The 27749-nt window shown below is 40.6% G+C and overlaps 1 protein-coding gene across 2 annotated transcripts in view; it reads left to right on the top strand.

The window, feature by feature from the left end:
- EEPD1 (endonuclease/exonuclease/phosphatase family domain containing 1) overlaps window positions 1–27749 on the top strand; it is an 85086-nt gene that overhangs the window by 47403 nt on the left and 9934 nt on the right. For both annotated transcript variants that reach the window (XM_073332891.2, XM_073332892.2), the window contains exons 2-3: window positions 1181–1232; window positions 22262–22372. In XM_073332891.2, the coding sequence (XP_073188992.1) occupies window positions 1181–1232; window positions 22262–22372 (163 nt within the window). The remainder of the gene's footprint in view (window positions 1–1180; window positions 1233–22261; window positions 22373–27749) is intronic.

The following is a 27749-nucleotide window of genomic DNA, read 5'->3' as shown; positions in this document are numbered from 1 at the left end:
TCCCCCTCCCTCTGTCTCTCGCTCTTCCCCACCCCCACTCACTTGCTTATTTTCACCAGGCTGGGACAGATTTTGGGGTGTGGGAGAGGGTGAGGGCTCTGGCTGGAGGTGCAGGTTCTGGGGTGGGGCCAGAAATGAGGGTTTCAGGGTGCAGCAGGGGGCTCCAGGCTGGGGCAGGGAGTTGGAGTGGTGGAGGGGGTGTTGGCTCTGGCTGGGGGTGCAGGCTTGGGTGGGGCCGAGAATGAGGGGTTTGGGGTGCAGGAGGGACTCAGGGCTTGAACAGGGGGTTGGAGTGGTAGAGGGGGTGTGGGCTGGGACTGAGGGGTTTGGAGTGCAGGAGGGAGCTCTGGGTTGGGGCAGGGGTCTGGGGTGCAAACTCTGGCTGGGGTGTGAGCTCTGGGGTGGGACTGGGGGTTGGGGTACGGGAGGGAGCTTGGGTGCGGGAGGGGGTTCCGACCTAGGGCGGGGGGTTGGAGTGGGAAAATACAGAGAGACCTGGATTTTAACACACTGTTCCAGCTCCATTTCCTGCTAGACTGATGTTGAGCTAAGTTACTAGTCATTGTGGATGAGTCCAAGTCGTTTTACATATAGTCCCATTGAAGTCATTGGCATAGGGTGAGCAAGATTTAGCCCTTTGTGGACCAAGAAGAGATTTTTGTAATGGTGAGGGAATAAGGCTTTGAATAGAAAAGGGGTAAATCATATACTTCTTTCCAGGCAGTTTTCTTTAGGCGTGTGTAACTTGTCGTCCCCCATATTTTATTAACTATGTGTGTGTGTATATATATATCTCTGCAACTGCAGAGATGTAAGCATTTGGACAGAAAAATGACCGTTCTGTTAAATACTTCTTCAGTATTTGTTTTCAAAAGATCTTTCAGTGTTTTAAACTGTGCAAATGAGATGATCAGTGGACTCCTCTTATGGGGCGAATTTGAATATGGTTACTAATTTAGGAACCAAAAAGTCTATGTAGGACAGCTAGATCAGATCAAGCAAAGCACGTAACAGTGCCTGTCCTTAATTTATTGTAGACTCCTGCATGCTGCATCACGCAACAGGCATTTTAAACCTTCTGAAAGAAAAAAAATAAGGGCAAGATTTCAGTCCTAGTATAACTGGTGCTTTGGAAATGTTTGCCGTTAAATTATTCATTTTTTGTGTTTCTCTCTTACAGCATCAAGCTCTTGGCAGTGCAGGAGCTGGTCGATAGAGATGCTTTGGGAAAGGTATTTTTTTTAACCTTTTATACAACAACAATAAAATGTGTTCAAGCTCAAATCTTTTAATGTCAGCAGGCTTTCCAAATTTCATGTGAAATCAAATAGCATAAAACATAAACAAGTAGGACTTCTTTTCAGCTTCACAATACATCGTGACAGAGGGACAACGTTTGTTCTGGACTGATTGTATTCCCTGGAGGCTTTTGTACTTTATAGCAGGATTTGAAAAGAGATCTCCCTCTAATCTGTTTGTAGGAGCATTTCCAAAGCAACTTTCCTGGTAGCTAGGTGAAGTACATGGTTTGCAAAAAGAGTGAGGAATGTCCAAAGAGGTCAGGAAGGCCCTAATTCTGTGCTGTCTCCCTTTGGAATCTGAGGGGCATGGCCAGGGGAAAAGTGGCTTTATGCAGTGGAAGGAGTACTGATGTAGAGAGAGATCCAGCAATTTGAATACTCAGAACAAGTCAACACAACATGGTGTTTAAGACAATGGCAGTTGCTGGCATCCAGTCTACACTAGTGATCCCAACAATGAAGCTGTACTGGTTGCAATGAAGGAAAACGTTTAGCATACATTTCCTATTGAGACAAGGCCAAGAATGTATCGCAAACAGGCCATTGAGATCTGAGTCAGCAGATTTAAGAAGCCATATGCACCAGAGCCAGGCTTTTCATGTAAATCATAAAAATAATGTATTTATAATCACTCTAGCTTCAGATCTTTCAAAAATACTTATCTATTCCATGGAGAACCAGACATCCTATCTGTTGTCCACTCCATTTGCAGCTGCTATAGCCTGCCCTGCGTTCATTTTGTATGATCAATATTCTAGAAATACTAGGAGATATAGAATGAACATGTGTAGAGAACTACCTCAGTCCTGAACAACAAGAACAACCCTTGGTATTGTGTGCAGAGGGCCAGCACAAGTTGTGTCTGTGTCTTGTGCTTTGTTTTTGGGTGAGTTTCACAAAGGGACTTATCCACACCTCTTTAAATCAGTGGGAGTTGTTTCATTGGCTTCAGTAGACTAAGAGCAAGATTTTTGGTTAAGGGCATCAAATATCTGATCCTTCTTTCTTTTTATACACTCACCCACCCATTATATATTTATAAAACAAACAAGCATTTGTTGTTGTTGTTTTGTTTCTGGTGGTGAATCTAATAGGGTTCCTCTTTGAGGGTCAGTGGACTTTTAATTCCACATGTATTTGGCAGACCTCTGTTTACCTTTTGGCAAAATGCCTCCTTAAACAAGGCCTTGCAAGAAAGGATGACCTCAGTGTGGTCTGGCTGCCGGACAGACCATTGTTTGTAGCTTTGCAGGAAGCTCTTCATAAAAGCTCAACATAAGAAAAATGATGTTTCTAAATTGAGCTCTGTGACTATTTTATATCTGCTTTGATACTATGCCAGGCTTAAAGAATTAAAAAGACCAATTTATCCCCCCTGGAAAATAACAGTGTTGTATTATATACATACAGGAACATTTTGCACTCCCCATCCTTCTCTTTTTAATTTTTTTTTTTTTTAAGCACATGGGACTAGAACAGTGATCTCTGTGCTATCTACTTAGAGTTCATCTGTGGCATATGCAACTCATGTTGTCTTTTAAATTGCTATTTAATCTTATAGTGTTGTAGAAAGAAAACAAAATACTAAATATCTTTTACTAATCCATATACCTTAGATTTCTTTAATCTAGATTTCTTGGATGGTTTTTTTTAAACTAGCTGAGTTTTTAAGAACAAAGGTGTTTTTTCCTTTAATAAGTTTTCTGGCCTTTGTCACATCATCTTACTGTGTATTCATTAATATTATATTTTCTTTAACTTCAGTAGCCTAATTTTTCATTTCTTGATACAGAATCCTGTGTTGACGTTTAAAAGTTTCCTTAGAAGGGTGAGATATAATATACTTACGAAGGTTTTATGTGAACATCTGTGGAGGAGGAGAAGAAAGAGCTCCCCCTCAATCCTACAGAGATCTGTGTACATGCTTAAGTTTGCACACTGTGGAGTAGTCCCACTGAAGGCAAAGTCCCATGGAAGTGTGTAATGTTAAACATGTGCATAGATCTTTGCAGAATCAGGGCCTAGATATGGGAAAATAAGTGATTAGGCAATAACTATTAACAGGTTTTTGTGTCTTTTTTAAAAGTTTATCTGGATTTTGGGGAGATGCTCATGAAAGTGAGGGACTGGCAGCACTGCCTTGACTCACAGAGCTGGGGTAAGAGTTAGCAGTTTCTCAGGCTATGAACATAGCACCTCCTTGATGGTGGTAGAATGAAAACAGCCTGTGATAGCCTGATTCAGTATGTCAGTTTTTGACACACACACCTTAAACACAAGAAAAAGAGCAAGATAAAGATCTAACTGTATATTTAAATGATTTACCTTTATACTTTGATTTTTCTAAAGCAAAAGTTTGTTGTTTTGTTTTTTTAAATCTCATCTTTAACGACTTATGTTTGTTTACTTTTTGCATTTTTCCCAGCTTGGACAATAAATAGATTGGTCAGTTTTACTTTCAAGTACTCACAGACTAGAACAATGCTGCAACATATGGGGCTTCATACAGTGTAAAGAAATATTTGTTTTTTGTTAAAAAACAAACAAATCTGTTATCATTAGAATCAAATAATAATAATGGAAACATTACATTGTTCTGAGGTTTTGTAGAAGTTTAATTTTAGAAAAATCTAACCTTCTGGCCAAATTTGCCCTGAAGCCAAAAAAATCTGCCACAAGGGTCTGCCCGAATTTTAAGGATTACTTGGGAACCTGGCCAGAAGGTGAAATTGTCTGGATTTAGCTAGAGCAAATTGCTCTGTCTTGCAGTGTCCAGTTATGCCCACTGGACGCTGCAAGCTTATATTAGTTCATCAATTTAACAAGGAAATTGATATGTACCAGGCACGTTATCCCAAGGGGAGTCTCTGACACACTTCAAACCAAACGCACTGCTTCAGGTAGAATAAACAGATTTATTAACTACAAAGATAGATTTTAAGTGATTATAACTCAGAGCATAAAAGTTGGATTTCATCAAATGAAATAAAACAAAATGCATTCAAAGTTGACCTTAACGCTTTCAACGGCCGTACAAACTTAGATGCTTCTCACCACAGGCTGGCTGGTTGCCCTTCAGCCAGGCTTTCCCCTTTGATCAGCACTTCAGTCGCTTGGTGGGGATGTCTGTAGATGTAGGTGGAAGAGAGAGGAAGAGCATGGCAAACATATCTCCCTTTTATCATGTCCTTTCTTCCCTCTTGGCTTTGCCCTCCCCCATCAGAATCAGGTGAGCATTACCTCATCGCAGTCCCAAACTGACCAAAGGGGGGGGGGGATGACTCACTCGAGAGTCCAACAGGTCCTTTGTTGTTGCCTAAGCCAGTGTCCTTTATTCCTGTGAGGCTCGGCTGGGTTTGTCCCATACATGCCCTGATGCGGTGTGAACTGTCCCTCTGCTTCTGGAGAGTTTTGCCTGGGCTTGCTTACAGCCATGAGGACACATTTTCAGCCTCATAACTATATACGTGAAATTACAACCTATAACATTACTACAACAACAATGCTCAGTACATCATTAGCCTTCTGAAGACACCCAATGTGACAAACTTTACATTGGATACCACACAATCATATTATAAGGATGAACATTGGGGTGCAAAGGGTTCCCTCGAGGAACAGAGTGTTGACACAAGTAAGTGCTACTGAATGTGGGTGAGAGTTGTAAAACAGGACTCTAGGAGGAATATGGGCCGTTGCCTGCTCCCACTGAAGTCAATAGAAGAATTCTTGTCCTTTTCAATGGAACAGGATTGGGTCATGTAAAAAGAGTGAGTCCTTAACCAAGAATTTCCCCCAGTGAGCCCGTATTACAACTCAAATCCAGACAGAGAAAGACTCTCAAGGCAAGCCCATTTGTTTTCCTTGTGGCTCCAGTCCATCAGAACACTTCAGCTCATTCTAACTTTAAGCATTTAAGTAGTCTCATTGACTTAAGTAGAATTCGCATGCTTAAAGTTTAGCATGTGCTTAAGTGCTTTACTGGATCCTTAGTAAGTTGTAGCTATAAGAAGCATTTTGTCATATCATAAACCTCCAAATCTGTCTGTTTTTCCCTTACTCAGCCTCAGCTTACCTCATCTGTTACAACAGTGCGGCTTATTTGGCAGTTTAAAGTGTAGAACTCACAGTCCTTTGTTTGAAAAGCACGGCTATCTTTTGTCCTAAGCAGTGACATATAGGGAAAGCATGCGATGATTGTGTGTGGTAGAAAGGATTTAACAGCATGAATTTGTGATGGCTGCATTGCTCATGATATGCAAAGATTCTCAGAGGATTTGAACTTCGGATGCAACCCTGGAGGAGATTCGTTAGCTGGCGGAGTTGTTTAAAGGTATGTTATAAATCCAGTGTATCACATAGCTCTGCAATGTATCCCATGGATATCACCAGCACATAGGCGTGGTGTGGGGGTGTGTACTATTTACCTTATCTAAATTTTAAACATTACAAAAGTAATTGTATAGAGTCCCTAATTAAAGATGAGAAACTCTTGGCCAGTTCACATTAAATAAATATAGGGAGAAAAAATATCCCCTCAAGGGAAATCTATTCCTTGTAGTTTAAGAAGAAGTCTGTTTAGGTAGTCAGAAAATAGAACTGCACAGCCAGCCAGGTGACATTCCAGCTCAGCTCCTGTTTTTATGTTCAAACCCATGAGTGTTTTGCTATGCACAGCAAATATGCCAAAATTATTGTGCTCTGCTCATTGGTGCTTTGAAGCCAACAGAACATGCAGGAAGAAATATCTGTGGAACTTTTCTATCTCTATATAAAGCAAACAAACTTAACACACACGTTCTCATGATGGTGAAAAGACTAACCTACCCCTCCAAAAACAAAGATGCCACTGGTAAAAAAAAATAAAAAAACATCTGGGCCAGATCCTCAGTTGGTATAAATTAGCTCAGCTCTGCACACCAGCTGACACTCTGGCCCTCTGTGTGTTAACAATGAAATGCTGGTGTACTCTGTGTGTTAAAGATGGTTCAGAACTTCATTTTCCCAGTAAGACATGTTTTGCCACACTCACTGCAATGCACATCCACTTTATGCGGTTGACTGGAATATTCAAATCCTGCAGCAGACACAGTTATGTAGATTGTATGGTAGTTCCAAGGCCATACAGAAGCCCTTGCATAGTTTTTTAATTTATTTTCCCCCAATAAGAACATAATTTAGGGTGTGTGTATGTTATGGGACTGATCTAAAGCCAACTGAAGTCAATAGAACTCCCATTAATTTCAGTGGACTTCGGATCAGGATATAAATTAGATGACATTGGCATGTGGTTGTCGTCATCGCTGGTAATTGCGATGTGTTCTGTTTTTTAAAAAAAATCTTAAACAGCCTCTCTGGAGTCCAGTAATATCAATTTTGATCCTTTTATTTTGGTAAAATCATAAGATTATTACCAGTTCCTTATTTCTGATATTTTGCCAAATATTTTCCCAGTTGGGTCTGAGATGTTAATGATGTTGTAGGCCTTGATCCCATTTTTCATTGAGATTTTGTAATCCTGTACTGCAGAATACTATACTTACTGTAGGCCATTCCTTCCCTATTTATGTATTACTATGCTTGCCTATCTGCTGATACACTGGATTGTGTGATAAAGGACTCTGATATTTACACTGCAGATATGTCAGGGTTGCCAGTTTCTTGTCAACTATTAAGAGTTTTACTTCTTAAGATAGTATTTTTTGTTCAGTAGTCTTTTGAAAGTGTTAGGGTCAACTGGAATGTATGGATGAGTTAGAAATGAATTGTCTGGCCTGGAATGAGTGATGTTCTTGAGGGGCTGACCCAGGCTGGGGTGAGAACTGGGTTAATGTACAGTGAAGTTCTTACGAGACTTAATATCCAAAGGACTTGATAGCTGGGTTAAGTAGGTATGTGTCTGTTGTTTTCTAAATGTCAGCATCCTTTTTACTCTGACATTTTGTGCCGGCATGTGCATGGAAGGCGAAATGATAGAGATATTAATCTGGTAGGTCTCTTCCCTCCCCGCTCGCCCCTCCAAATCATATGAATGTGATAGGGCCGTTTCCATTCCCATAAAAAGAACATAATTATCTTGTTTTAAAACATGTAGCATTTATCTGCATTGATGACAATCCCAAAATGCAAGTAATTCATAGGATATATGTTCATTTTTACCTATTTTCACCCTACTCAGCAGTAAGAAGAGTATTTTGGGTCACCTTTGTGGACCTCTGTTTGTATTGTAACATGAAACAGTAGATGTTGGGATCGATATTTTGGACCTGCCCGGTAGGTGTGACCATTCCTGTTGATGCAGAAACCTGATATAGAACCACAGAGGCATCAGTGAAATACAGTGGGTGTGGTGTTGAGCAGGCTGGTTTATTTACTATAAGACAAATGTCAACTGCATAGCAACTGATATTAAATTCTGTTTACTTGATAGAGATGCCTTTAAGTATTGAATGCTGCATTATTAGCATTGCTGGGTGTTCCAGGGAAGAGATACAAAGGATGGGAGAAAAGAGGCAACTCTGTTGTATTCTCCTTTCTAGCTGTACAATTATTATTGCAGTTTGGAGGGGATTTCAGGCACTTCTAACATATTTTTAAAATGCTGAGTTGTGAAGTGCTGTCGCTGCTGTTTCTGTGGTCTGCAAAGTGTATTGATAGGCAGAGATGTTTAACAAAAAACTATTTTCAGTGTTCTTGATTCAATACAGTATTTTGTGCTGACATTATCTGCACTTACTTTGACAACCTCTGTTCAGTTATTAGAATGCCAGCTGGGGGGGGGCTAGTCTACTTTTGAGTAGATTGAGACAGATCATGATTAAACACATTGTAATCAGTGTGCTTTCTAAATCGCTTTCAGAGTAAAGCAGATTTGTGTGTGTGTGTGAATGGACTGTTAAGCAGAAAAGAGTTGTTCAGTGTTTGAAATACAGCTCATGTTTCCTATTTGCATGTTTAAATACAGGCATGTCAGTTCTTGTGTACATGAATACTCCTGTAACCCTTCTGCCAGGCCGAGTTGATAGCAGCAAGGGCCGGATTCAGTACATAGGGGTTCCCTCTCAACAACGCAATGCAAAACCAGCTTGAGCCCCCACCCAGTGACCTGGGAAAATCTTACACACACCCCTGGGCGCCTCAAAGAGGCCATACTTCCCCTTTCACAAGCACAGAGTCTTGGTGTAGCAGAAAATCTTTAATAACATGAGGTAAACAACATCAGCATTAAATTCGGAAAACACCACAACTAGGGTTCATAAACCAAACCATGAGCAAAGACCCACCCCAGCAAATTGGGCCATGTCCTTTCCCTTTGGTTCTTGAGTCCAGCAACCCAAAAATCACCCAAAGTCCAAAAGTCCAACAACCCAAAAGTTTCTGTCCCTGGTCAGTGCATGCCCAGAGTTCAAAAGTTTATCTGCAGGGTTTTACCTCCCAGCCTGGGTGGAAATGGGGGCATTTTAAGGGGCACCTTACGTGGTCCAAGGCCGACTGCCCTGCCTCTCCATGGGGTTCTGCTGCACCAGCCGTCCTGTGAACTGCTCTGCTCCGCAATATAGCTTCAGGCCCCCCCACTACTTAACACAGCACTCAGTGATTTCAGCTCTTAGTAATTTTAGCTCTTTAGTGATTTCAGCTTGTAGTAGGGGAGCCTCAGTGCTGGTGTATTATTGGCCAAAAGTGAATTCAGCTCAGCAGCCTGTAATTTAGAGTCCTAATGTACTCAAAATTAGCTCTGATATTCTATAGCAGAGAGAGGAGGAGGTGCAATTGGTGTTTCAGGCCCACACCACTTGATACAAGTGCCTATCCCCCAGCCTGTCTCAATTCACTGGGTTTTGGAACCCATGTCCCTTGTCTAGCGAGTGCTGCTTAGTTGATGGTGAGTTCCTCCGTCATAAAACAGTTCCACTGTTCTTGATTCACATAATCAGGGTAACAACACTTTATTCTTCCTCCCCCAATAATAGAGAAACTGGGGATACCGCAGCAGCCAAAGTGACAATTTGGACTGCTGTGGGCTCATGCTAGGCGGGGTGGGTGTGACTATGCAAACAAGATCAGCCCCTGAAGTTCTTTTCCACAACTTGCCACAATTCACCACCAGGTGTCAGGGTAGAGCTCATCCTGACTCTGCTTACACTCCAATGTGTAGGAGTCTGTGTATGCGTGTTTATGTGCTGTGTGCATATATATGTTGGGACAAACAGAACCTGGTATAATCTATCTACTGCCCTCATCATGATAGTATCTGGCTACCTCACAATTATTAATGAATTTATCCTTACAGCATCCCATAGGGTAGGGAAGAATTATTATCCTAATTTTATAGATGAGGAATGGAGATGCACAGAGATTAAATAACTTGCAAAAGGTCACCCTAGAAGTCTGGCTGGGTCAGGAATTGAATCCAGGTCTCCTGAGTCCAGTCCAGTGTTTTAAAAACATTTTTTCCCTCATGGATGTAAGCTTTATTGACTCCAGCAGGAGGCGCCCCTGCTTAGACTAGGACTGAATTTAGGCCAGTACAGCATCTTCCTGTGCATATTTTTATGAACTGTTAATGGGAGTCCTGACTAATAAGGGCCACAGGACTGATGCGTTTGTCCCCCAACTCTATAACTGATAAATAATAGTATTTCAATTAACACAAATCAAGGGATGAGCCCCGGGTTAGTTAAGAAGTTGTAAATATTGACTGTGCTTAAAACTTTTTTCATTTTTTATTTTTTGTTAATCTGTTTTAACATCTGAGTATTTGTGCTCTCTATAGTGATACAGGGAGGCAGCATGCTCTAGTGGTTTGAAAACAGGAGGAGGTGCTAACAGACTTGGGAGCTTAATTCTCACTCTGAGTCTGACTTACAGTGTAACCTTTAACAGATCATTTTACCTCTCTGGCTGCTTCCCATTCTGTAATGTAGGGAGAATAATATTTAATGAGCCTATTTCACCAGAGGCATAATCACTTAGTGTTGCTGAAATGCTTTTAGATCATTAGCTGGAGGGCACTATATAATTGAGATGTATTATTTATTTATACTAGCACATTAATACCCATTGCCCTTTATACCACAGTTAAAAAGTATTGAAGAAATGTTTGCTAGATAAAGTGTGCTGCTATTTTGTGTCGAGGACCTGATTTTTTTCTCCCACAGGAGTCAAGCTGACCTCGGAGAGTGTATTTCCCACACATCAAGGGGAGAATCGATCTTTTAGAATACTACTAAAATTTAGCAAAAATTCTTACACATATATAACTTTAAAAACTTTAAGTAACAATTCCAGATGAGGACTGTGTAACAGTGTCCTTTAAAAGACCCAAAGCCTCTACGCACATATTAAATTTATACTTGAATCATTTTCTTTCATGGAGTAAGATGCTATTCAGTGTGAGTAAAGAAATCATAATCTGACCTTTAAGTATCTTTCACATCTTACTTCCTCATTGTCAGTTTAGGCCTGGGGACAAGAATATAAGAAATTATGATCTACATTATCAAAATGGCCTGTGACAAGGTTGCAGTCAATTTCCTGAGTTTCATACATAAATACTTCTTATATAAGTAAAATGCAACAGATGTGAGCCAGTGCAGAAGAGAAGTGTAAATCCAAAGTGCTGGAGAGTGGTGAAGGCATTTCTGAATGGTGCCATACTTCGGCGGTCTTGCCAGCCTTTGCACTGAGAGAGAGTTTGCTTTGGATAAAACTTGTTGCCAGAGCAGAAAACAGTTCTGTTTGCCAGAGGCAATTGTCAAAGGCTCACCCTGCCCAAATTCAACTTATGTATAGGTTTGTTTTGTTCTTCCTGAAGGAGAAGGAACGGGCAAGGAAAGAATAGGCAGCTCCTCAGTATTACCCCTACATGTGTTGTTTTTCCCTCTCATCCTCTCCCCAGAGGCTGAAGCATGTGCAGTGGATTAAGTAATTCGGTAGAGTGGAGTGTTTTGATTGTGTGGGTGGATTTAGTTCCGGGGAGGGCAAACTACGGCCTGCATGCTGGATACGGCCTATCTGGCCTGCGGGATTGCCAGCCCCATGGCACAGCGGAGCTAAGACAGGCTCCCTGTCTGCCCTGGCCCTACGCCGCTCCCAGAAGCGGCTGTCATCACATCCCTGTGGTCCCTGGGAAAGGGGGGTGCAGAGGGCTCCGTGTGCTGCCCTCAGCTGCAGGCACTATCCCCCGTCTGACCCAGTATGGCCACTCTTATGTTCTTGGTAATTTGACCAGGGCACAGATTCACAGCAGCCTTACTCTTGCATTCAGAATTGGCACCTTTGCAGGCCCATAGTTCCGTGAATCATTGGTCCAGTACTCATACGGAAGCGAGAATGCTTGCTTTTGAATCACCAGCACCACTTCAGAAAGCTGACCAGGATCACAGCGCAACCTCTCACTCTTCTCTCCTTCCTCCACCATTTCTCCCACTGCCATATCTTTTCCCTTCCCTCTCCAGCACTCTTCATGGTGCAGGGTGATTTAAAGCTACCTGGGAACCGTAGGGGGCCTGCTTCTATCAGGAGACTTTATGGGGCCTGGCCAGCCCAGAGTTCAGAGCTGCTGCTCCTGGCAGAGATCCTTATGCTGCCTCATGTTTTTCAGGGCTTCTCAGTGGGAGTGGTTATCTCTTTCACCCCCACTGAGAACAGCTGATATGTAGTTAGCAACAGGGGGAAGCAATGCTGTGCATCTTGTGTAGGCATCTCTGTGCTCCATTGCAGAGAAGTAGGCAGATAAGCTGGTATGGGCAGTTCAGATAAAGTGACTGACAGTCCCCTAACATTCTATTATAATTGCTTCCTTTAAAAAGCTGTTGCAAATTTCCCTTCTCCCGCAGCACAGATGGGATGGTCCAAGAGGCACTGTGCGTATGGGTACTCCCCATCGGGTGGTGCATCTCCATGCCACACCTTTCTCTGGTGTTTGTGCTAAATGCATGACCAAGCCTATTGTGACTGTAGTCTGGATTTGAGCCAAGCATGCCACAGGTAAAATAAGCCCACAAAATTCCAGGTCAAGGAAGAACAAGAAACAGTGGACACACACTTGCTGCTGACCATATAGTTTTTCTTCAGAGGTGGTAGAAATAGTATATGGAGCCCTTATTCTGTCCTTTTTGGCTGACCTTATTGGACAAGATAGTGGGAAAAGAGGCGAAGGCCAACAGCTGTATGCCTAGTTTTAGATTGTTGTTTAGTCATTTTTTTTAATTTACATAGCAGCAGGAGCCCCACAATATCAAGCTAAATCAGCATTTAGCTGTCTAAATGGATTAGTTTAATGTATTCACTCTGTATGGGGAGCCAGTGACCATTAGGACTGTTCAAACAGTATTTTGTGCAATTAAAGTACAGAAGGTCGGTTCTTTAAATATAATCAGTGTGGGGGAAGGCAACAGAGGGAGAAGACAAATAACCCTGCCCTTTTCTTTTCCTCCTCATAAAAATATACTAGCAACTGTCTTCTGTGCCAGCAAAGAATCATTGTCAAATCAGGACTCTCTGCCTGAGGATTAAAGATGTGAAAAATATATATAATCAGAAAGGAGGGGATAATAATATTAAATTTGCGAGGAAACTGGTTTTCTTCATGTGTAGTGAAGTCTTTTGAAGGTAGTAGATTAGAATATATTCTCCTGATAATAAGCACCCCAAAAGAAATAATGAAATGTGATGAAATCTGTTTCCATGACATTATGAAGTATAACACAATGTATTGTAAAATGAGAAATCTATGGAGGAATGCAGAAAAGGGTAAACATTTGTGATGTGGGAGAAAACTGTTGATTTGTATATTTTTCCTTTTTAGAGCAACTTTCCTGAAATTTGCTAAAATCAGATCAAAATGGTTTCCCTCTTCCCTTTAAGCTTTTTTCTTCTGTCTTGGTTACTGTAACATTTTATGTGGCAGTATAAATTTATCCCAGCCCTAGAAACATGTCAGTACAATTTTAAAAAATCCTTCTTCAGATAAGTTTCTTTTTACAGCTCCTTTTTCCTTTCTGCTTGCTCAGTGCAGTGCTCATGGCAGTGGGAAGGTAAATAGATTCAGGGGAGACCAGATCATGGCAAATTGGTATAGCTTTATTATTTTTCCCCTCACCATTGAACTGGAAACTAGTTCTTTTTTCATCTTGTACTTCAGACGGAATTACTCCATTTGGCTTGCAAATTAGGGGCCAGATTCTGATAATCTGATTGACCTTGAGTAGTCCTATTGATTCCTCAATGATTAAAGTACTGCTGGACATGAGTAAGAGTATCAGAATCTAGCATTAAGGTCTTGATTCCGCTCCATTGAAGTCAAGGGGAGTTTTGCAATTCATTTCAGTGGCAGCAAGAACAAGCTATAAGTGCACACGCTTGAGAGGTTGAGTGTCTTCCACTCCCATTGACTTCAGTTGCTCATTACATTGTAGAAACAAGCCTCAAAGGAATATCCCTGAACTTTAAGTTCCCTTTAACATCTATTGCATACTACATGGTTTCATTGTGCAGTTTCAGAATAACAATGGGAAATGGAGTGTATGTATACCTTTGCTAAACATACAGTAGTTTGCTTTGTAGCAGGTTTGAATTTCTTCTTTATATTTGAAGCTATGTCCAGGCTGGCACATTTGTAATAAGTTTTCTGAATATTCTGCTGTGGTTTTTTTGCTCTCACAATATTGCTAATAGGATCCCCCAAGCATTCATGTATTCTCTGGAAAAATGTGCACAAAGAAATACAAAGAGAGATATTGTACTGTAGTTTCTCTGAAGGCTAAAATGGTAGCAGATTAAAACTTTTCCTCCCTCTCCAGAAACTACAAACTATTTAATTTTGAGGTCATCATGTTCTTGCTACAGCCAACTAAATGAGTGGACCGTTTATAACTATATGGAAAAGGTGACTGAGTTCAAGGATTCATTTCTTTATAAGAACTCTGTGATTAAAAGATCGCATTATGATCAAGAGGACTTTCCTTTTTTTCTGCTGTAACTAGATATTTAAGTAATCTTGTTATTTATGATTATACTGATTCTTTTATGCATAAATTAGATCAAAACATTGATTTATTTGAAAGTACTTCAAAAATGACTTGCAATATTTAGTAACTAACCTTCAGAGCCTCTATGAGCAAACAAAACTGTCTGCATTTATTGGAAACATGAAATTATGAACAGTGAAGTCATTTTTATCATGAGTTTTATTAGGTGGTTTTTCTTATAGTTCCAGCTTCTGGAGTCATGTAATTACATAGGTATGTCAGCTTTTATTTTAAAAAAAGAAAGAAAAGAAAAGTAAGCTTCTAGCCCTCATGGTTGTGGAAGAAAGCATGAAAATGTGAGCCCTAAAGGCCCTCAAAGCAGAAGGCAGCACATAAAACAACACATTTTTCTCATGATTTGGAGGGGAACAGGGGAGTGATTCATGTTTTTTGAATGCTTGGGGTTGGCAATACTATAAATAAGAGCATATGAATATGTACGAGAACCATGCCTTTCCTTTTCTCCCACACCTCCTATTAAAACTCCAGAATTCTCTGTGATTTTCTGTTGGGGAGAGGAAGATTTCACTGCAGCTCCCCTACAACCGTGGTAGATGGGTGACTTCACTCTGGCAGTAATCTTGCATTGTTGTCCTTTTGTAGCTGCTTACTGCCCAACCCTTGAATTCTAAAGGAATTTGTTCAGACCTCTTTCCTCATAGAATCATAGAATATCAGGGTTGGAAGGGACCTCAGGAGGTCATCTAGTCCAACCCCCTGCTCAAAGCAGGACCAATCACCAATTTTTGCCCCAGATCCCTAAATGGCCCCCTCAAGGATTGAACTCTCAACCCTGGGTTTAGCAGGCCAATGCTCAAACCACTGAGCTATCCCTCCCCCCCCAATATGCTTCTCATATTGGACCTGATCCTGCGTAATTTAAATCAATGGGAGCTTCACCATGGACTTCAGTGGGTGTAGCATCAAACTAATTTCGAGCAAAATTCTTATATTCTTCCTGTGTATATATATGTGGCTCTCCCGTCAGGGAGCAGAACAGTGGTGTAGATCTCCAGCATGCACACAGGAGAGGAGAATTTTGCACCAAATCACAAACTGGTTGAGAAATACTATTCAGTCCATTTTCACCACAGATAGTTGATAGTTCTGTAGTTCCTTTGGCACTGGCACATAATGCTTACAGGGCATGATTGTTATTATGTTTTCTCTTCATTGCTGCATATCACTGCCCTGCACCAAAGACATTGCGCTTCTCTGTCTTTTTTTTGAAGATCTATAAGAAGATCTTCTTTACATAAATAATAATTTTGTTTAGAATGAAGCTAGGAAAACACAAATGAAAGGTCTGAACCGCTATCCCAAGACTCCCGTGTTTAAAGGATGGACACCAGACTATTTTTGTAGACTATAATCTCTTTTTAATCAAATCTTCAAAGATAAAATGTGTAACTTCCTGTCAGATATTACAAAGGAGGCTTCTGTGGAGTAATTGTGTTGAGTTTTTGCTCTGTGTTCCCATATCAATTAAAACTCACTATTCAGTTTTCCAAAACATCAACTGAAGGAAGAAAAGCAAATAATTTGGGATTTAAAAACCCCCAGATCTTTACAAAAGTTGATCAGGGTCAAGAACGTTCAGTTCATAAGTGGAAATAGGCTACTGTACAGTACATAAGGATTGTACAGTAAAATAACAAAGGTGTACTATATGTTGCTTCAGCAGTGAACACAGTGATTTTAGAATTCATGCAAGCACCCTAAATGAGTATTGCAGCAGCTGCAAGAGTGCTTCACATTCTGATCTGGTTCATTTTAACCAGTGCTCAGCACCTAGAAACTCTCCGGAACAACACTGCGATCCACAGAGCCTGAGTTAGTTCCTTAGACTCCAAATACAACGAATGGGGAGAGAGAGATGCCTAACAATGTGATCCACAAAAGCTGGCACACTAGATGGGGAGTTGCCTAAGCTAGCCAGTGGGAGATGCCAACGAGAGGGTTGTGTCTTAAGCCACATCCTTCTCACAGAGATAATCGCCTCTCTCTGTTAGCGATGGGAACCCCGCACCTGGAGTCCAGTGGCTGAGGTGCATAGGTCATTTTTTGTGAGAATGAGGTAGGCATCTGCCTCACACCACACCAAATGGCCAGAGGAGGAGGCAGTGATGACCATATAACATTTAACCTAGAGGTTAGAGCACTCACTTGGGATGGGAAAGAGCCATGTTCGATTTTTCCCTCCTCTGGCTGGCAGGGAGAAAGGATTTGAACAGAGGTTTCTTATCTCTCAGGAGAGTACTCAAGCCACCAAACTATGGGATGTTCTGCTGAGGGCTCCCTCCATCTCTGCTGTTGAAGCTGTTCCACCCTGGGTAGATGATGAGAGTCATTGGGGCAGAGAGAAAGAGAGTAAGACTGACACTGCAGCCCAGTGGTGAAGGCACCCACCTGGAAGATGGGAGTCTCAGGGTCCAGTCCCCCAACTCCAGTGATTCTTTCATTATTTATCCACAGTAGAGCAGCTTCAGCAGGGAGAGACTGAGGGAGCCCCATGTAGGAATATCTCATAGTTCAGTGTTTGGGGCACTCTCCTGAGAGGTGGGAGACCCCTATTCTAATCCTTGCTCCCCACTAGGAAGAGTGCGGAATTGAACCTGGGTCTCCCACATCCCAGGTGAGCACTCTAGCCACTGGACTAAAGGTTTTAAGGTGGGTGCCATCACCTCCTCCTCCTGCCAGGTTTTGAATGAGACCCAATCTGGTAGGCTGCCTCTGAGCTCACCTACTGGGTGGGCCCTGTAGGCAAGAAAGGCAGCCAAATACCTATTTTCCCCTGGTTCATGGATCACCTTGGGGCTTAGGCAGGAGATATGCTTCTGGACACCTAGGGGGAGGTAGCAGTACACATGCCCAGAAGCAAAAACTTAGGCACCTGGAGAGCTGTTACTGTAAATATCTAGGTCCCAAGTGAGTTTAGGGACCTACAGGGTTAGGCAACATCCAAATGGGAATTGTGTGACTCATAGTGCGTCTAGGTCTGGGGGTGAGGCGCTTATGTACCTTTGTGGAGCTGCGCCTCAGGGCCTAATTTTAGGCCCTGGCTTCCACTTCTCCCCAAACACATGCATGCTCACTTGAACAATTCAAATAGCTGTGTACATGCTAATATTACAATTTGCATCCAAGACAAGTGGGTTTTGCAGATGCAAATTCTTAACACTTCTGTGGTCACAGTTGTTATAGTTGTTAAAGTGCGCTCGCAGGTATTCACAGGTTCAAAGTGAGGATGGGTATGTGGAGTGGGTGAAGTCTGGAAATTCACAAGACAAGACTGGTTAGAGGCCCAGCTGAATGTCTAGTGCAGAACTGCTCTGTCTCAGTTCCACAGTCTGTGAAAGGGTTCTTTGGTGCATGAATTAGTTAATGTTTATGAAGTACTTTGAAGATGAAAAGAACTATTTAAGGGCTAAGTATGATTAGTTATTTAGTATTAGAAGAAAGAAATAAAGAAGCAGACATAAGAAGCCTATCCAAAGCTACAGACCCAATTCAAACTAAAGAGCAGAGAATAGGAGGATCAAACTGACATGGCAAAGCAGGTAGAAAGGCAAAATGAGGCAGAGTCAAAGTTCACATAAGGTTTTGTTTTTGGTGGTGATCTCGCTTTCATCATATTTGTTCTTTAAACTTTCTTTCATTCTTGCATTTTTCTCTGAACTTGTATAACTCAGCTCCTGTAGCCCACAAGGCTGTTGGTATTTCACTTTAATCTCGTTATACAACTAAATCAAGAATGAAAGGTAGAAAGCTTTTTTCCAAAACATACCTATTCATGTGTCTGTGATTAGAAACTGATTTCATGCGGTTTTCTGCTCTCTTTTGTAAATAGCTAATAATTGGTTGTTAGTTGGGCCCAAAGAATGTCTCCAAGTTTTATCTTCCTTTATGCAATATCAATATTTAAATATTAGTAAAAAACCATTAAATGATCATTAATAAAGTCTCCCTGAAAAGGACTAATTGAATAGCCATTTATAAAACACAATACTTCAGCAAATGATTCCTAATTATATACATGTTTGTATGGTTCCCATCAATGCCATATGTGAGTACCTCCCAAACACTCATGTATTTATCCACCCAAACATTGTGATATGAATCCCGTTTTACGGAGCGGAAATTGATATGCATAGGGAGAAAGTAACTTGTCCAGGTTTCAATATGTAGAGAGAAATTTAATCCAGATGTGTTGAGTCCCCATCAGTACTTTAGCCACGAGGCCCATTCCTTTCATCCAGCAGGTGTACGGTTTGGTTATAGAATAAGCAAGATGACATTCAAAGGTATGCTGCTCCTGTGCCCGCATCTTGTACCGTGTCTTGTGCCTAGGCAAAACGAATGTAAAATGCTGTCAGTCTGCATACGGGAATGGAGAATTCTGATTTGGTTGCATTTTACATCCACTTTATACTTACTTTGCACTAGTGTAAATGACTGCACAAGGTGTAGGGCAATGGAGAATCACTGAGGCCCATAATGTTTGGCCATTTATCTAGCTGACCAGTTGGGACAAAAAAGCAAAAGAAAACCCTACCTCTTTTTTCCTCATCACAAAAGTTTTCTAGCAACCTCATGTTCTATTCCCCTGGAGAATCAATGTCAAATCAGGACACTCGTAACTGAAGGTGTGAAAAAAAATATTCAAGAAAGGGAGAACCTTAAACCACCTTCTCTCCTCCCAATTGTCTAGATCACAGGCTCAGTTGTGGCACACTAGCCCTACCTGTATCCTTCACATCATTCTTTTTTTTGGATTCCAAGGTAGCTCAGATGAGAACTACAAATGTCTTGCTCTGATTAGGTATTCTTGTTGGGAGCAGATTTAAACTCTACTCCTGAATGAGAACAGTTGAGAAGTAAATAGGATTTGAACACAAAGTTTAAGCTGGAGCCACTATTAAGTTTAGCTTGATAGTGGCTCCAGGGGCAACAGGAAATGTAGCAACAGAAGGAGAGGAAGGGAAGGGGAAATGGAGGAAGAAATCTGGGGAAGGATAAATTAGAGACTGAATTAGGAGAGAGTTATCTCTGGATGGCCTTATGAAACTATGTTCATCCTTCCTTTTTGTTGTATCTTCTAAATCTTTAAGCCTATCTGAAATAAAAATCTCGTGTTTCAGGGTGGAAGCTGATTGCCAGAAGCATCAGGAAGAGAATTATTTTCCATAGACAGAATTGCACAATTAACAAAGCATATTTTAGGTCTCTCTTGTTTACTTTCCTCTGAAGCACACAGCACAGTACTGGCTGCTGCAGGAGGCAGGATATCGAATTTGATGGTTTGTTCATGCATAGCACATCCTGTGTCCTTGCCTAACATGGTAAAACATTTAATTGATTGGTCAAGCTCTCCTTTTCAGATACCAGAACCACAACAAGCCTTCGCAGCCCTCGGACTTCATGGACTTCAAGTGTCTCTCCCCATATCTCTCAACCCCGCAGAAATAAAATCAGCTCTGCCTCTGCTAATGTGGTCTTCTTAAAATATCTGGAATCACTAGCACTTGATGATATAGGTTTAATATGTATTTCCTGTGCCCCTGCTTCTAAATGTATTGATTTGCTACCATTTTACAATTATCTCTACACTTCAGAAAACACATCTCTAGAGATTAGCCACCTGTTTCCCCCTCACTGCCCTGCTTTCCTCCCCCCAAAAAATAAAACTATTAAAACTATTATCCATCAAGCAACTTTAAAAAACTATAGAAAAATGCATATGCAAAGGCATCTTTAAAAAAAATTATTCCCTACCTTTTTTTTTTTTTTAAAGTGGAAGCAAGGTCAGCATTGCTTTAGTAAAGTATGTTGCTGTTTACATTTACCTGTAGTGCCCTTTTGGTCCCAAAGCCTCTATGGGAATTTAACGAACTGGACAGCTAATTGCTTCGAGCACCTTTTTAAAGTTCACACTAAATACTACCTGGAAGTGTGTTGTGCTGTGTTAATGGGCTTCCAGCAGAAGTCTCTTGAAATATTTTTTTTTTCCTTTTCAGCCTGCATTATGATTTTGTGTCTGAAATTTAAGGATCCTTCCAAAGTGGAAGCACGTGCTAACAACAGATAACATAATCTGCACACTACTTTATAAAAACCCCAAGCTTTTTTTTCTTGGTCATTTGTGGTTTCCATATGGCTTGGTGGGTAGCACACCCTTTTCTGAGACCGAAGGTCTTTCTTCACCTCAAACAAGCCGTGGGCTCAGCCTCGTTCCCCGTGCTGATACTGCAGTGCTGTTTTAGGCAGGTTGTACGGCATTAGAGATGCGGTTCTTTGGAGAAGATAAACCAAAGTCCCTCTCTGTCTGTTTCTGATAAGAATGGAAGTTAACCCTGGCATCCTGTGAGACAGGTTCTGAGGCCTGTGTATGAGTCACCAAAGTGTGAATAACGGTGTTGTATTAATAAACATAATTACCATGTTGTCACTTTTAGCTCTTTATATGGATCGGTTATTCTTGTTGGTCAACAGGAATAAAAATTGAATATTTGCATCTGCAGTAATGACAGCTTAGGTTAAATATTAGGAAAACTTGCAAAGGAGCAAGCTGTCAAGGGTAGTTACACAATCACTATTACTGAGAATATTCAAGGTTATGCTCAGTATGCATCCATGGGTTCAGAAAATGAAACACATCCTAGTATAGTGTATTGGATGGAGTATTCCACTGCTGACCCCCTTGACTTCCCTTCCAAATTTAATAATCCTGGTTTACTATAACTTCGGGAAATCTGGATTCTGAAAGGTGCTATAGAAGAAAAACAAATTCTGTCCTATTGCTCTTTTTATAAGGAATTTATTTTTATGAGCCCAAGGCATCCTTTTGATCAAGAATTTTGTATTAATGTTTCTTGCCCATCTAAAGGACTCTCTCAAAATGTATTTATCACAGATCTAATTTAAATTAGAGAATGGATAAGGGATGAGGGGATTTTCATGTAGACCAAGCACTTATCTGTATATTCATATTGTAAAAAGTGAAGCCTAATGTACTTTGATATTGGATTTTGTGGGCAGGACAGCATGAATTGAGAAATCCCCTTCTCACTTGAGCACAAAGATGACCTAAAGCAAGCAAGCTGAGAGAATTTCAGAGTTTGTGTGCCTCCTCTACTGGAAAAGGAGCACAAGTCAAGATCAGCTGATTCAGAGCAAGTTTTCAAATCCCTCTGATAACATCCCAAATGTATTGGTCCTTTTGAGGAAGAACTGTGTGATCTTTTGCTCCATCCACTTCATTTGAGCACACTTAAATCGTAGCATTGTCAGTTCAATTTAGTGGAACCAAAATCTTTGTACTAGTTGAATGCAGGTGCTCTTTTGAATAATGGATATTTTATTTTTTATTTAATATTGTCAGATTCTGACCTGCTGTTCCAGACCCTTGCAGCATAAAGATAGGTGAATTCCTTGTTTAGATTTATAATAAGAACTCTTATCGCCAACAGTGGTTTTGTTTTATGATTTAAATTATTGAAAAACTCATTTAGACATTCATCCTTGGTGCAAATTCATCCTTAGTGCAAGTTAGTGCAGAATTTGGCTCGGTGTTCCTTTTATGCAAACTGTCGCCGAGGTTAACATTTCAGAGTTTCTGTTATGTACTAGTGACGTGCGCTTGTTCTCTCTATGTTAACAAGCCTTCCTTTCCACGTCTTGTTCAAGCTGTTGCTGTATCAAAATCCAGGGGCCAGATCCAGAGCTGGTATAAATTGACATCACTCCATTTAAGTCAAGGTAGTTCTACACCAGCTGAGGAGCTGGCCTCACATCCATAGGTGGTGTGTGTTTAATATTTCAGTAGAGGTTATAATCTGTCATCTCCACTATGTCTATTATTAATACTGCTTTACTCTTGTATGAGGGAAAAAAAAACCTCTCTACAAAGCTTTTTCTTTTTCTTTGCAGTTTTGTATGGAGTTGAACCAGCCGACTCTGCCAAATATCCGCAAATGGAAGGGCCCTAGAGGATGCTGGAAGGGTGTTGTTTCCGAGAAACCTTCAGGCGAGCTACATAAGGTACATTAATCCCCAAAGCTTGACCTTTTACTTCATTTTCTTTTGCTGTAGCCAAGGACGTATTTTTAATTTGGGCCAAAGCATTCAGCAATTTTTTTTTCGGCAGGGGTGGGGGGCAAGGTTTGCAATTCTCTTCTATTTTGAGCTGACTCTTCTTGTGGTATTTGATTTTACTTTTGTTACTGATTTTTCAAAGAGTGATTTTTTTCTTTCTGTGTAGCCAGGAAGCAAGGAAAAAATATATATTTAAAAAAGAAGAGTGTGTGGCAAAGGCCACACAATAGGATAAGAAAATAGTCCTGCATTCTGCATGCTGACACACTGACGTACTTCCCAAGTACTAGTCTGCTAGTCAGCTAACCTTGTTCCATGATAAAATGTTGGCTGGAAGTTGGTAATGTTTCCAGTTTTCTTAGTTTGCAAATCAAGATCTCACAGGGACTCTCTTCAGTGCTCTTTTGTCATCTGGAAAAGTAGCTTACCTTCTATGTCCCATCAACTGTATCTTGCATATATTTAAAGTACACTGTGGGCACTATTAAAAAATAAACACAGTACTGCAGTGTTACTTTTACTGCAGCACTTCCTATATTAAGAGTGTATATTGTAGCAATGTATTTATCCTGTAATGTAATGAACAATTATTTATTGGCACCCACCGCTGTTGACAATATACAAAATATATTTACACTGAGCTAGATTCTGCCAGCCTTCCAGAGGATAAGTAGTGCCTTACTCTTCGAGTAGCTGTCTTATTTATTCCAGTGAGACTACCTGAGGATAAAGTACTCTTCAGCATGCCAGGATCTGGTCTGTTGTTATTAAATATGGTAATTTGCATGGCACTTATAATTGTATAGTTGGGTATTCTGCACACCTCATGTCATGAAGATGAGACATGTCCCCATGGAAGGAAATGAATTGTTTGTGGTTGTGCAAGGGGATTATTTTCAGTCTATTCTGGGTATTGTTTTTATGAAACAGATGGTAACGGTTGTGTCCTATTAAATACCTCATCACAGTACTGAAAAAAGAACCCACAGCTTCATTTTTCTCCTCCACATATGAATCATGTTACTATTCAAGTTTGTTCATGGCTTGTTGTGACAGTTGTTGGGTGCTGTCATGGTTTTGAAGTGGAAGCTAAAGGAAAAAAAGCATTTCCTTTACAAATTAGGTACAGCTACTGGGACTAATCGAAAAGCCACACAAGCATCATAAGAAATGTATTCTAGCAATCACTGGAAACACATTGATGATTTGAATACTTTTTAGTAGGGCTGTCAAGCAATTTCAAAATTAATCGTGATTAATCACACTGTTAATAATAGAATACCATTTATTTAAATATATTTGGATGTTTTCTGTATTTTCAAGTATATTGATTTCAGTTACAACATAGAATACAAACTGTAAAGTGCTCACTTTACATTTATTTTTTATTACAAATATTTGCACTGTAAAAAAAAAAGAAATTGTATTTTTCAAATCACCTCATACAAGTACTGTAGTGAAATCTCTAGAATGAAAGTTGAACTTACAAATGTAGAATTATGTACAAAAAAAACCTGCATTCAAAAATAAAACAATGTTAAACTTTAGAGCCTACAAGTCCACTCAGTCCTACTTCTTGTTTAGCCAATTGCTCAGACAAGCAAGTTTGTTTACATTTTCAGGCGATAATGCTCCCTGCTTCTTGTTTACAATGTAACCTGAAAGTGAGACCAGGCCTCTGCATGGCACTGTTGTAGCCAATGTCACAAGATACGTGTCTGCCAAATGCGGTAAAGATTCATATGTCCCTTCATGCTTCAACCACCATTCCAGAGGATGTGTCCATGCTGATGATGGGTTCTGCTCAATAACGATTCAAAATAGTGCGGACTGACGCATGTTCATTTTCATCATCTGAGTCAGATGCCACCAGCAGAAAGTTGATTTTCTTTTTTGGTGGTTCGGGGTCTGTAGTTTCCACTTCGTAGTGTTGCTCTTCTAAGACTTCTGAAAGCATGCTCCGCACCTCATCCCTCTCAGACTGGGGTCGAGTGCTGTAGCTATCCTTAGAAATCTCACATCGGTACCTTCTTTGTGTTTTGTCAAATCTGCAGTGAAAGTGTTCTTAAAACGAACATGTGCTGGGTCATCATCCGAGACTGCTATAACATGAAATATATGGCAGAATGCAGGTAAAACAGAGCAGGAGACATACAATTCTCCTCCAAGGAGTTCAGTCACGAATTTAATTAACGCATTATTTTTTTAACGAGTATCATCAGTATAGAAGCATGTCCTCTGGAACGGTGGCTGAAGCATGAAGGGGCATATGACTGTTAAGCTCTGGCACATAAATAACTTGCAATGCCGGCTATAAAAGTACCATGTGAATCTCATTTTGAGTTGACATAAATAAGAGGTGGGCAGCATTATCTCCCGTAAATGTAAACAAACTTGTTTGTCTTAGAGATTGGCTGAAGAAGAAGTAGGACTGAGTAGACTTGTAGGCTGTGAAGTTTTACATTGTTTTGTTTTTGAGTGCAGTTATGTAAGCAAAAAAATCTAGAGTTGTAAATTGCACTTTCACAATAAAGAGATTACACTTCAGTGCTTGTCTGAGGTGAATTAAAAATACTATTTCTTTTTTTATCATTTTTACAGTGAAATATTTGTAATCAAAATAATATAAAGTGAGCAGTGTACACTTTGTTTTGTGTTGTAACTGAAATCAATATATTTGAAAATGTAGAAGAACATCCAAAAATATTTAATAAGTTTCAATTCGTAATCTATTGTTTAACACCGCAATTCAAACTGTGATTAATTAATAAATTGCAATAAATTGACAGCCTTACTGTTTAAGTTTTAATGTGAATACGTGACAGTACCTCATTGGGTGCACAATGAGCTAATCTATTTCAAGGCATTTTTAATCCTTGGATGGAAAATGCCATTTCTACTCTCTGTTACTAGATTCACCACAGCATTTGATGGCTGGGGTATAGGAAACCAGAGTTATGCAAGCATTCATTTGCTTGTTTTAAGAACACCATTTAGCTGCACCTGAGAGAAAGCATGGTCTTGTTAATACACTCTGCTGTGACTCAGGACAACTGGGTTCATTTCCCAGTTTTCGCAAAAAGAAAAGGAGTACTTGTGGCACCTTAGAGACTAACCAATTTATCTGAGCATGAGCTTTCGTGAGCTACAGCTCACTTCATCGGATGCATACTGTGGAAACTGCAGCAGACTTTATATACACACAGAGATCATAAAACAATACCTCCTCCCACCCCACTGTCCTGCTGGTAATAGCTTATCTAAATTGATCATCAAGTTGGGCCATTTCCAGCACAAATCCAGGTTTTCTCACCCTCCCCCCCCCCCACAAACTCACTCTCCTGCTGGTAATAGGCTATGGCCAGGTGAAGGCGACTTACTCTGTGCCTCAGCTCCCTTTCTGTAAAATGGGGCGGCGGGGAAAGCAATAATTACTCTTTCTCCCCAGCCTCTGACTATGTGTCTGTGGATCTAGCACAATAGAACCCTGAACTCCTGGCACTAATTATAATAATTATAATTAATAATGTGTAGGATAAAGTGCAGTTGGTGATTGAGTCAAGGAGGTCTCTGACTTTTACTGGTGTTATGAACCATTAAAATCTAGCTCAGAGTGGATTAGTTAGGTCAGTTTACAATTTCTAAGAATTATACTCTAGAGCCTCCATCCTCCATCCTAAGGGACCTACAAGCAGGGTCCTTGCTCCTGCACAGAATCCCATTAGCTTTGATAGGACTCCCATCTCTATGATGGGATACTGATCCCCTTTGCGGCGTTGGGATCTATTGTAACATCTTAAAAATTAGACGAATTGAATACGAAATATAGAAGTGGTGTAAAGTTCCCCCCGTTACACTTTCAAAAAATTACATATTCACTGTCTTTCTGTATTCCTGGACCCAGTCCAGAAGTCTTTTCTCTGCTTTTACTTGTGCCAAACTCCTACTGAAGTCAATGGGAGTTTTAACTGAGTGACTGATGAATAACCATGAGGAAGCCTGTTTCACAGGTACAGAGAAGTTAAATGACCTGCACAAATCACAGAGGAAGTCTATGCCCAAACTAGGAGTAAAAACTGTGTCCGCTGACTTCTGCTGTGATGTGCTTTATCAAGAAGCAAATCTGACTATGCTACTGAGCCACTAGCTATGCCAAGACATACAGCCTATGTCTTAGCTTATTTAGTGGCTCAGGAGCATAGTCAGATTTGAGCAGTCAGCACACACAACGCAATACCATAGCCTAGCCATACGTTGTGTGGTATCTTTAGCACAAACTGCATCCAAGACATTTTACAGTGATCAATAATACAAGATGGTGGATGGGGAGACCCATGCTCCCACACAACCCTTTCATTTGACAGAGGCACCGTCCCTTGCATTTGGTTTCTCAGCCCCTCCAAATGTTGATTTCTGGCTGTGAGTGTAATGAGGTAGTCTGGAGCCAGGGAATGGAGAGAACAGGGGAGAGCTGTTTTTTCCGTCCTCATATTACTTACTTATATGGTACAATAGTCTTGTGCCAGATGAAATAGTTGTGGTACTATTTTAAAGTTTTATGCAGTCTTTAACTGAGCTAGCAAAGAATTTGAGTTCATCCTAATGTCGTCTTACAAAGCCTATGGAAATACAGCACAGTGGATGCTGCTTTTTTATTGCAGCAGGGAATGGAAAGCCATTTCTACTACTGGCTTTAGCTATGATTCATCTGGAGGGAGGTGTTTAAAAAAGGTCAAGTAGAGGCAGAGGGGTGTGTGTGTGAGAGAGAGCAAGAGCAAGAAAGGCAGACAGACATTAGTGACCACAGCAAGAGCTCCTGGAGATATTATATCTAAATCAGAGTAATTTCCTAGGATACCCAGAGAACCGATCTCAGAGTAGCCCATACTATACCCTTTGAAAGGATGCATCTTACACTGCACCAGACCATACCGCATGCAGCCATTTTACCAGTGGAATAGTTGAGGAGGTTTATTAAATTCAGAGACTGTTGACTAAATTTAGCAGTGCTGTAAGTTACATAGGCCTCAGTTGTCCAGAAGACAGATATAAAGTAGCTGTAAGTAGTGCAAAGCTGTGTAAATTGAGTCCTTGGTGCAAGCAGTTTTCGTTGAGGTCATTGGAAGTTGTGGCTGAAGTGCCTTGCCACATCTGGGCTGAATTTGGCCATGGAGCATTCTTTTTAGGGTGTTGTGGGCATAAATTCAAGTGAATGGGTAGAGGAGCTGTTTTACTCTCACATTCTACTGTTTGTAGCTTTGCTCTTCCTCCTTCTCCTCCTCGCCTGGCATGTGTGGTAAATTAAACTCATTCTGTGCCTCCA

Source organism: Lepidochelys kempii, chromosome 2 (assembly GCF_965140285.1).
Source record: "Lepidochelys kempii isolate rLepKem1 chromosome 2, rLepKem1.hap1, whole genome shotgun sequence".
Classification (NCBI taxonomy): domain Eukaryota; kingdom Metazoa; phylum Chordata; order Testudines; family Cheloniidae; genus Lepidochelys; species Lepidochelys kempii.
This window is presented reverse-complemented; position numbering and strand designations above follow the sequence as displayed.